The following is a 12,253-nucleotide window of genomic DNA, read 5'->3' as shown; positions in this document are numbered from 1 at the left end:
ATCCATTTCCGAATGTTTTTTATGGTCAGGAACACTGTCGTTAGAATTAAAATTTAAAATTTGAACTGCCTGCGAAGAGCCTTCTGCATCGCCACTACTCTTTCCCCGTTTTCATAAAAGGTCTCCACAGCAAAGCCCCGTTGCTCAAATTGCTCTCCTGTCCAACCATGGTGACTGCTGATAACAGCAGTCATATTACCCCGACCTAACGGCACCTGTCCCAATCCTCTGCCTGCTTTGGAGCGCCTCCAGTAAATTATTGGAACTAAAGACTGCATTCTGCCTCATTTTTGTATAAAAAATTATCCTGAAAACACGCGTTCGCTTTTTTCACTATTTTAAATGTATACCGTTCAAAAACGAAGTATGGAAAAATAACTTCTCATTCGGAGGCGCGGAAAAGTACCATAATGGAAAACTACCATAATGGAAGTATTCCCCTTGGGCTTTTCGAAACAGGGGGGAAAATCACCATATTGGAAAACTACCATAAGTTAAAAGGACGAGGGGGAAAACTGCCACATTTTCGTATGCACTCCATGGAATGAGTACCACGGCTTTGTTAAGTGAACCAAATAAACTGCTGGTGTTGCCAGCGCTACCTAGCGACGTATTCTATACACTACTCTGAGAGAAAAGCCGTGGTACTCATTCCATGGAGTGTATACGAAAATATGGCAGTTTTCCCCCCTCGTCCTTTTAATTTATGGTAGTTTTCCGTTATGGTACTTTTCCCTCGCCCCACTCATTCTCCCTCAGAGTATTTTCTTGGATGTTCCACGTCTAGAGACAGAACTCTGTCGTGGTGCCTCCGGTGCCAGGGCAGGGTCGCGGGAACTATGGGAGGGGAGGGGAGTGGAGGGACTGACCTGCTGATCCACGCCGACGGCGTCCAGGCCGGTGTACATGATGTTGACCCAGCCGTCGCGCGACGACAGCACGAACAGCGACATGAGCGCCTTGCCCAGGTCGTCGAAGTTGTACTTGCGGTTGACCCAGGCGTTGCGCGGGTCCGCCTCGCAGTCGGTCTTGTTGCGCACGTGCTTGATGTCGGGGCCCTCGCAGTAGTAGAAGGCGCCCTTGAACAGCTACCAGGCCCGACACTCACCCCCCTGCGTGCCCCACGTGGCTGCTGACCACACGCTTGCGCGGCATTAGGCAGCTCCATTTCGCCATTTGAAATACAGGCTGTTCGTTAAAGAACGTCCCACTTCCAATGGCATCGCCGCTTTTATATTGGCCGTCTTTCTGGAACTGACTGGAGTGGTTGTGACGTGTCGCGTGATCAAGGGCCGACCCGACGCAAGAAGCATCCAGAATATCGGCGCTTATTCACTCCACCCCACGCGGTGGCCTCAGTGAGCCCGCGAAATTCCCAGGCCACCCAGGGATAGATAAAGGCGCCTAGGAAAGAGGGCGCGAGGGCAGGGGGATGGCTAGGCCAGGCCGCTCTAACCCCGAAGGTATGCGTGCTAGACGCCTGGGGCCGTGCAGGCCCGTGAACCTGGCACGCGTCACAACTTTGTCTCGCGCTTTATTAACATACTATAAAATTGACACACACTACGTGTGTGTAATTACTAATACATTAAACACTATATATATTATAATTTTAACACTTATATATTAAACATAATACATTAAACCTATATATTAAACATTTTAAGACACATTATAAAACTAAATATATGTTTTTACATATGTTTAGGATCAAACTACCGGAATCAGTGTGAATAGTGAATACTTTCTTGAAACAGACCTTAGCCTTGTTGATCTGAATTATTATATAATGTTAATAAAAAGTAAAAAATCTCCGAATCGAGATTTCAACCCCGTCCCTTAACGTTAAGAAGCGCGCATTTTGCCACTGACCTGTCGGGACAATTAAATGAAGATAGAAGACTATGTATTATCAACAATATGCCATTTTGTTAACGTATTTTAGAACCTTGAATTCCTTTTCAATATGACTATTTAACTTTACCAAATCTATTTTATGGTAATTTTAATATAAAAAAGTTTCATTTGGCTCACCAAAACTTCTGGTATGCACCCTAATCTTTATGAAATTAACTATACACACGTTTCGTGGGTACACCATCTTTGTCCAACATTTGCTTTTACAGGCTTCCGTTTTATTTATCGAAGTTACTCCTACCAAATGCCGTATAACGAGAGCTAAGATATTTGGAAATCAACATCACAATTGAAAGTATACTTATATTTTACTCTGGCTAGAATTCGTATGAAGTTAACCATTACCGGAATTTGATAACCTTGTCGTAGATAAACCTAAGGTAGTGACTTAAAATGGTTCGTCCGTGCCAGTAGACTTGGCTTTTTGGACCGCCATGAGAAACATATTCAATTGCAGAATAACAAGGGGTCCAGATTGTAAGGTGGAGTATAAACTGGTAAAGCACCATTATTTATAAGGTATCGGGGACATGTAAATGATTGTATGCTAGCAAGAGAGTTGGTTTATTATCACAGTTTTGTATTGCCAGATGAATTAATTATTCATTTATGTGATGTAACTATATAGGTAGTGTAATTAAGCAAAATAAAAATTAATTATAAGGGAGTTTTAGTAAAAATTTTACAATAAACATATTTTTTTTCTTGTAAAACAATTAAATACATGGAATGCTTATGTAAATATAATTGAATTTCTTTATGAGAGCACTAATCTTTAGACAATATTTCTAAGTAATATATTTATGTAATAAATAAAACTGTCTCTTATAACACTTAAAATCATTACCAACTTTGAACAGGGTAAACTTTTTTATGGAATATACTTTATGGAAACTTAATGCGCGTAACACGGAACGCCGAACAACTTCAGGTGAACAGGTTTAAGTAAACATGTTTACAAACGCGAAATTGTACGGTTTCATGGCAGTTGGTATAAACTACTTTCTACTTCAAAACCGATTGTCTGCTGTCATAGAATTAATGTGTTGTGAATCCTATTTATTTGAGCCAAGTGTACCTATGTTAGAGAATTACCATTTGCCTGTTCATCTTTTCTGTTGCAGTCGGTAAAATAATACACGAACATGTGCAAGGAACACTCTCATTCTTGCGTTTTCCGCTAAGGTCTGTTTACACTCTCAACACTCAACAGCTAATCAGAGGCTTATGCAAAAGAGATTCTGTTCCGAACTAATTTTCCAAACTTTATTGGTTAAATGAGAAATGGCATCGAACGAAACATATTCAGACTGTGTGTAATCGCACGCAAATGTTGAACATGTTTACCTGAAATAGTTCAGAGTCCCGACTAACCACGTCCTTAGAAGGTGATTAATCATGATGTTTAATCCTTCAGAACATCCAATGGAGTGTTACGTGTGTAACGCATTATATAAATTTTTGCGTAAGCGACTTAGTATTGCCGCCTGGAGGCAGGCTAGCCGTCTTTCTTGCCGCCTGATGGCAGGCTACCCTCCTGTCAATATCGCCTTATATAATCGCCGCGCGGGCCCGTCGCAATTTTCAGAAGTTGCCTGCCTGCGCCGACCCTGACGTCATTGCCACGTGACCAAGTTGAGTCTACAGTATGGGACATTCTAGAAAGAAATGTTCGTTACGAGGCTTGCTGGTATAAATAGGGGACCCCAGCAGGCGAACAAGAAGAAGCAGAGGCAGAGGAGGAGAGAGTGTGTGTCCACTGCCCGAGCACAAGCTACTGCCGAAGCTGCCTTCACACCGCACCGGCTGCCGCCAGACCGCTGCCACGGAACGTGAAGCTGCAAGACAGAGCGGCATCGAGGACTCAGCTGGACTTAGCCACTGTCGTCTGGTAAGACACCGATTTTTATATTGCAACGAGGACTTAGCCCATCTTCGCCGAGCACGAGTGCAGAACCTTGAACGAGTACGTCGGTAGCGAAGAAGTAACGAGTAAAAGCAAGCTACGTTTGCAAGGGACATGTGCAGTACGAACGACATGACTTCGGGAACTTGGCAGCAAGTAAACCAAGGAAACAATGATGGAGTTTGTAAGAGCAAATTAAGAGTATCGCAGTTTGTTACTGAAAGGCTCTGTTGGAAAATAAAAACCGTTTCATTCAAGAGACTTTTGATACGTAAGGCGGTTGTTTAAATACGGTTGGCAGGCATAAGGTGCAGGCTGCTAAATTATTTAAGTATACTCTTTACGTCACGACTGGCGTAGGAAGAGTGACGAGCGAATAGACTCGCTTTACAAAGAGCTGCGTTCGCTGCTGTACGGAACACGAGTGTCATGCACGAGGTAATTCACGTGAATTAGTTTGAGACGGTGCAGCTGCGAGTTCTACTCGCCATCCCCAAGATCGCCGAGCGAGTCGACAGCCGAGACACAGCAGGAGAGTCTAGGGGCGAGTGCCGGTGGTACCGCAGCGACGAGCGGGGTCAAGGCAGCGAGGACATCGCGGAGCGAGTACAGACAGCGAGTGCTCCACTCGCTGCGAGGGCTTATCTGCGCAGCACCAAACTGTGACGCCGTAATAGAAGGCGAGTAAATTTTTAATTTAAACTAACCATTGCGAGAGGGTATAAGCTAGGGGAGTTATTCCAAGGAAAATACACTTTTAAGCAATTCATCGTTTTCTCAGAAATCATGTTATAATATTTGGTGATCGCAATTTGGCAGACATTTGAACTATAATTAATTATCTCAAATTGCACGAAATAAATGGTTTATAATGAAGTAATTTTTAAAAAATTTTAAAATTTGTTCACGCTGTCACTAACTCGTTTGCTGTGTATATATTTATGACAGCCGATGTATTTAATAAAGTTCAGTCTTAAATAAAGTACAGTTGAACTGTAATACACTATTGTACAGCCTTAATTACGTTTACAGATAATAATGTCTGTACAAAACGTTATATTAAAAGAAAAGGTCTTTTAAATAATTTGAGTTAAATCATATATTAGTAGGCAAGTAATTCATATATATATTTTTTGTATTTACAGAAAGTCAGTCGTTTATTCGTACAACTGTTCTATAAGAACAAGTGTATGAACCTGAGAACAAGATCAGTGTTTTATGTTCGTCTTCAATTGTGTTTGAAAATAAAACTGTAATTACTGATATCACATCTCTCGCTCGTTATTAAAAAAAACTACCTTCTAGTGTAGCACTTCCCGGGGCACAGAACTATGAAGAAGAGGGGGAAGAAATTGTAGTTTCCAGGGGAGGTGACACTAGGTGAGGTGTTTGTCGGGCTCGAGGTCGGGCCAGCTGCGACACACCTGCACGCCGAGGATGCCGAAGATGATGAAGAAGGTGCAGCAGATGAGCACGATGTTGCCGATGGGCCGCAGCGAGCTCAGCAGCGTCTGCACGACGAGCTTGAGGCCAGGCGCGCGGTTGATCACCCGCAGCGGCCTCAGTGAGCGCAGCAGCCGGAACACCTGCGCACAATCCTCAGTCACGACACAGGCCTCGCGTCTCACCCTCATGCACAGCCGGAACACCTGCGCACACGCCTCAGTCACGACACAGGCCTCGCGTCTCACACTCATGCACAGCCGGAACACCTGCGCACACGCCTCAGTCACGACACAGGCCTCGCGTCTCACCCTCATGCACAGCCGGAACACCTGCGCACACGCCTCAGTCACGACACAAGCCTCGCGTCTCACCCTCATGCACAGCCGGAACACCTGCGCACACGCCTCAGTCACGACACAGGCCTCACGTCTCACACTCATGCACAGCCGGAACACCTGCGCACACGCCTCAGTCACGACACAAGCCTCGCGTCTCACCCTCATGCACAGCCGGAACACCTGCGCACACGCCTCAGTCACGACACAGGCCTCACGTCTCACACTCATGCACAGCCGGAACACCTGCGCACACGCCTCAGTCACGACACAGGCCTCGCGTCTCACCCTCATGCACAGCCGGAACACCTGCGCACACGCCTCAGTCACGACACAGGCCTCACGTCTCACACTCATGCACAGCCGGAACACCTGCGCACACGCCTCAGTCACGACACAAGCCTCGCGTCTCACCCTCATGCACAGCCGGAACACCTGCGCACACGCCTCAGTCACGACACAGGCCTCACGTCTCACACTCATGCACAGCCGGAACACCTGCGCACACGCCTCAGTCACGACACAAGCCTCGCGTCTCACCCTCATGCACAGCCGGAACACCTGCGCACACGCCTCAGTCACGACACAGTGCTCGCGTCTCACCCTCATGCACAGCCGGAACACCTGCGCACACGCCTCAGTCACGACACAGTGCTCGCGTCTCACCCTCATGCACAGCCGGAACACCTGCGCACACGCCTCAGTCACGACACAAGCCTCGCGTCTCACCCTCATGCACAGCCGGAACACCTGCGCACACGCCTCAGTCACGACACAGTGCTCGCGTCTCACCCTCATGCACAGCCGGAACACCTGCGCACACGCCTCAGTCACGACACAGGCCTCGCGTCTCACCCTCATGCACAGCCGGAACACCTGCGCACACGCCTCAGTCACGACACAGTGCTCGCGTCTCACCCTCATGCACAGCCGGAACACCTGCGCACACGCCTCAGTCACGACACAAGCCTCGCGTCTCACCCTCATGCACAGCCGGAACACCTGCGCACACGCCTCAGTCACGACACAGTGCTCGCGTCTCACCCTCATGCACAGCCGGAACACCTGCGCACACGCCTCAGTCACGACACAGGCCTCGCGTCTCACCCTCATGCACAGCCGGAACACCTGCGCACACGCCTCAGTCACGACACAGGCCTCGCGTCTCACCCTCATGCACAGCCGGAACACCTGCGCACACGCCTCAGTCACGACACAGTGCTCGCGTCTCACCCTCATGCACAGCCGGAACACCTGCGCACACGCCTCAGTCACGACACAGGCCTCACGTCTCACCCTCATGCACAGCCGGAACACCTGCGCACACGCCTCAGTCACGACACAAGCCTCGCGTCTCACCCTCATGCACAGTGCTGTTCTTGAGGTTCTCATTTCCTTATCTCATTTCCTTCTTAAATTAATTCCGTTGATGAATCACAAGCAAATTAGGTAAAAAAAAATAACTTGTCATTACCGACATAAACGGTTTAAAATATTCTGTAGTCAAATCATGAGAGAATTTTTAGTTATAAGGTACACGTGGACACAATTAAAATGTGTCTTACCCATCCTCAGTTTACCATTATACTATGTGTTTTGGTATTATATATTGCAAGAAGTTCCAAACAATTTATGCATAAGGGAAATTTAGTTTTGAGAGTTTTCTTTTTAATACAGGTTTTTATGTGGGCAGTGTTTGTCGTTGTGTTTATTTCCTTTTTTTTCATGCCTCATTTTGTATTTGTGAGCATTATTACTTTACTTGTATTTACCAGGAAAATGATTTGAAACTGATTTTGTATGAGAATCAACACAGGAAAGTGGATCAAATAAACCTTTTAAATGAGTACGTCACAGAACATTAAGACAAGTCGCCTCACATCATAGCCAGAAGGAAATGAATAGTTTGTTTATTGATTTAATAATTGATACTATTTAGAAATATTCATATTAATCTTTGGCGTGATTAGGCTTAGGTAATATAATTTCAAGTTTTAATTAGGGGCAATAGTCTGGTGTTGATGGACAGGCTCCAGCATGTAACCGCTGCAGTTGTCCAAAGTTGACTTCAACAAGGGTTCACAGCTAGATACTATGATAGTCTGAGTCAAAATTTCTAGTAATAGTCCTGTACTGCATCCCGCAGCAAGCTTTTAATATGAAACATGCAAGATGGCGAGGTCTAACCCCAAGGCGACGGGAACACTTGAGAACGGACTCCACGTGGTTGGATTGAAGCCGTGTCGAAGAATAGGGAAGTCCTTAGAAGAAGCCCCCAGACCTCGAAACGTGGGAGTGACGCGTCAGCGAACCTTCCTGCCGAGGATCCACGCATGTCTCGAGGAGAACACACAAAGCCGTTTGAACCGCGTGCGGCTGTTCATTTTATTGGGTTCTAGTGCTAAGGTCAGTCGATGTCAAGGTCACTCATTGGAGACGGAATTACAAACACACGGAAACTACAAACCAGGGATCCTGAATGAAGAAATCATCCCGGAATAAATCTGGAGGGATTTCAGAAGAAAAAAAACAATTAAAATCAGGATCGCCTGGCAGGTACAAGAACTCGGGTCCTTTATAGTGAAAGACTTTGATGTTTTTACAACTACGCCAACTCTCTCAATCCCTTTTTTTTGTATGGCCAGCTCTGTTTACCCTCAAAACGTTGCATGTTTACCAATTGACCATACATTTATTAAATATAATATATTATTTTCCTTTTAAAATAATTTTAATCAACACATTATGTTTCAGAAAAAATATTACCCTCTTAATATATAGTTCTTTATTGAGTGCTGTCAGTAGACTTAGTGTCTACATAAAAATTATGGCAATATGGAGCTTTATATAAGATGTAATAAAACTATATAATTATTTTCAATTGTGCATGTTTCAAAAATACAATAAATTAATCTTTTGATAGGTTTATGGAGTGATTTAAAATATAAATAAAGACATGAAAAATAAATCTTAATAATTTACTAGAGTAAATGAAACATCAACTTAAATATTAGAAAACAATTCATGACCAGTTAAAATATCAATCTAAAAATTTATAGATTTATTTAATTTTTGGTTGAAAATAAAGAACAATTAATTTTTTGTTCAGGATGAACAGCTACCATTATTTTAAGGGAAAATACATAAATTATGTGTGAAATGGCTATGTGAAGTAGAGAAATAAGACATTTTTTTTTCTATTCGTGCCAAGCAGGTTAGACGTTAGACTATAATTCGGAATATTTCTACGAACCGGCGATGGTGAGATCATTAGGGACGGCACATTAGGGACGGCAACACACAGCGATACATACCAGGGATACCGTTACGATTATCAGGCAAGATGGTCTGACCAAGATTCAAACCCGGGTTTTATTCGGAATGCGAGTCCATTCTTTGCTACCGCCACTACACCTCCCTGTAATACACCTGACTGTAATAAACAATGTATTGTGTCATTTGCGTTTAATTAATGTCAAAGATACGGATTATTAACTGCACACAAATTGATTATTTAATTCATACCAGATATAAGATATTAAGATGCTGCATAGAATTTAAAAAAACAACTAATACTGATTTGTACTTAGATTTTCTTAGTTTACCTGTGGTTTCAGATTTTTATTACACATTTTCAATTACTTGAGTTTGGTCAGACTTTTTTATTTTATTTTCAGATTTTTCCTGTCCACGGGAGGAACAATGATTTTAAAAAAGTATTAAATCGACCATCGTATTACAACCGTTGACGAGATGTAAATTCAAGATAAAAATAAATTGAAATAATTAAAAATGATGGATTCCAGTTACTGTTTTGAATACGTCTTATAAATCGTGATGCCGTTTTATAAAATTGATTACAAGAAAAATATGATAGATTTGAAAACGTTAACTAGGCTTAGGGTACATGAGTTGCACATGTATGAAGGTAGAGTAAGGGTTAACACATGCGCCATTATAAAGAGTTTTTTTTATACTTACAGGTCACTAATAACAATAGGCAAGTTGCTCGAAATGTTTGAGTCCGTGTGACTCACTCACTTTGAGAGCTGATATTATACACATGGGATAATCAATTTCAATAAAAAAATTTTTTTTGCAGAAATTCGTGAACTTTAAAAACTAATTTTTTTTTAAATAGCTTTAAAAATGTTCACGATATTACATCTGTGGGACGAACTTACGAAGTACGAAAAATTACAATGTCGAAGCAAAAGGCGATTATAAATTCGGAATTGCAAGAAATTGCGATGAGAAGAGAGAACAGCTTGTGACGATCCCATAAAGGTGACACTCACCGGTGGCAAACGGAATAGACTCTGCAGGAAGAGGAAGAGAACTTAGATGGCGGACTTCACCCGGACTAGCGCGAGCGCAGGCGTCCCCGACAATAATCCAGTGATGTCAACTTATACAGAGCTTTTCCCCTAGGACCAACTTCAAATCCCTCGAGATATATATAATCCCCCCCCCCCCCCCCCCCAGTTTTCATTGTACACCGTATTTGCAATCCAATAAAACTCGCGAGTAAGACAACAATCTAACCGACACAACCTAAACGTGACAACTGACAACGTGAAAACGTTGAACGGTAAAAGCGGTATAAGTGAAAACGTAATTCGTTGCTCTAGACCAGCAAGTTGTTGTTTGTCGTAGTGTGAAATTCAGCCACCAGCGCGATTTGTTTTGCTGTTCTTTTTTAATTTTTTTTAAAATCGAGATATACACTTTAATTTCACGCCCTCAAAAAAAATTCTTAAATAATGTACCCGCTAAAAAATACCCGTAAATAAATGTACCCCTAAAAAAAAACCTTTACATCTTGGTTCCCCCTTAATATGGGGGGAAAACCTCCAAGTTGGCATCACTGCAGTAATCAGCCGCGACCCTGGCAGATGTGTTCACGTTGAAATATCGTGGCCGCGTGTGCCGACACAGCCTACCCTGAGTATGCCGAAGATCCTGGGGCTGCTGTGCGACAGGAGCGACATGAGCAGGTCGATGATGGAGATGATGACGAGCGAGCCGTCCATGATGTTCCAGCCGGACGTGAAGTAGGCCTCCTTGCCGTAGAACATGCCCGCCGCCACCACCTGCCGGACAGGAGTCGCCGTGCCGGCTTCAGTCGGCTCGTCACTCAACATCACCCGTCGCTGCCGGGGCGTTCTCTCACAGTCGGCACGAACAATGCTTAATTTACCCCTGCGTGGATCACGCACCAAATCCTTCACAAAAAAAAATTATCTGAGGTGTCATGTCAAAAAGTTTCGTAAATGTGAACGTAAGTATAAACAAATATTTCTTACAATTGTAGGAAATGAGTGTATCATATTCTATTTTTTATTTGCAAGTTTTTTACCTAATTTGTTCCATTCATTCATTTTTTATTATTTTTTGAAAAAAAAAAAATCAGAAACAAATAATTAAAAACTGCAGTTTTTCTAAGTAGTTCCAAACATCCCACAATGGCAGTGGTATATGTCCATAAATATGTTCATTATCAATCTTCTCTATTGCAAGAATTATTAAAAAGACTGTTTTTAAATCCGTTTTAAAATTTTTGAAACGTCCTCAATATCACTGCATGTTTAATCTAATCGGAACGGAATACATACATTAAATTATGGGAATTATAGTCTTTAATGTTAATAGATTTAATCCGTATTTTAAAATTTTTAAACTTTTGTTTGTTTTTGTAGCGTGAAAATTAAGGAACATGTAATGTCGAAAGTACAAAAAGTTACCTTTATTGCAATGTTGTTGCCAGAAAATACTATTTCCTATGACATTTGAGATAGACACGCAATATTTCCCAACTCTCAACATAACGGTAAATCTTTAATATTAACGTTTGTTTACTAACTTATTTTAAGCTAACATAATGATTTCTACACTAAATTAAATTAGAAATATTAAAATATTATTTGGAATTAATTAATATTTTCACACCTGGCATAACATTTTTTGAAGAAATATGTTTTTTGATAGTATGCTGTTATAATTAAATATGAAAAATTAAATTGCATAAATTTACTGTAAACTTGATGTATTATCATGTGGATATCTAAACAATTTTTGATTATTTAAGAACTAAAATTATTTCTGAAAAAAAAAATTTACCAAAACATTTTTAAAATTTTAACTGATGTAATAAAACTTCACTAATTTAGTCAAATAAAAAAAAGACATAAAGTACTCTTTTATATCCAACATCACTTTATATCACATTTAGTGTTTACTTCAGGAAACATTAGTTACTGGACGACAGGAATCATTCTACATCGTCACTGGTCTATGGTCTCTATGAGCCTTTAAAGACAAGGTTAAATCTACAAAGTCATTATTCTCTAGTTTGCATGTGCCCTGGAATACAAGGACCAGTCTACATCGTCTCTAGTCTATGAATCTTATACGAACAGGAAGACAATGATCAGACTATATTGCCACTAGTCTATGATTCAATGCGAGCAGGAATACATGGATTAGTCTGCATTGTCATTTGGCTATGGACCTTATGCACACTGGAACACATGGAGCAGTCTTCATCGTCACTGGTCTATGGTTCCTAGGCACCCTGGAATGCAAGGACCAGTAAACAAAGTCAATCGTATATGATTCTTATACGAACAGGAAGACAAGTAACAGCCTG

At 42.2% G+C, this 12,253-nt stretch overlaps 1 protein-coding gene across 1 annotated transcript in view; it reads right to left on the bottom strand.

Moving 5' to 3' along the window:
* The window catches only part of LOC134532240 (voltage-dependent T-type calcium channel subunit alpha-1G), a 248,321-nt gene that overhangs the window by 17,158 nt on the left and 218,910 nt on the right, over nucleotides 1–12,253 (bottom strand). The window contains exons 26-28 of the mRNA XM_063368661.1: nucleotides 10,548–10,697; nucleotides 5,248–5,409; nucleotides 870–1,088 (exon numbers count right to left, since the gene is read on the bottom strand). Of these exons, the coding sequence (XP_063224731.1) occupies nucleotides 870–1,088; nucleotides 5,248–5,409; nucleotides 10,548–10,697 (531 nt within the window). The remainder of the gene's footprint in view (nucleotides 1–869; nucleotides 1,089–5,247; nucleotides 5,410–10,547; nucleotides 10,698–12,253) is intronic.

The sequence above is a fragment of the Bacillus rossius genome, chromosome 5, assembly GCF_032445375.1.
Source record: "Bacillus rossius redtenbacheri isolate Brsri chromosome 5, Brsri_v3, whole genome shotgun sequence".
NCBI lineage: Eukaryota > Metazoa > Arthropoda > Insecta > Phasmatodea > Bacillidae > Bacillus > Bacillus rossius.
The sequence above is the reverse complement of the archived record's forward strand: the minus strand, read 5'-3'. Positions and strand labels throughout refer to the sequence as shown.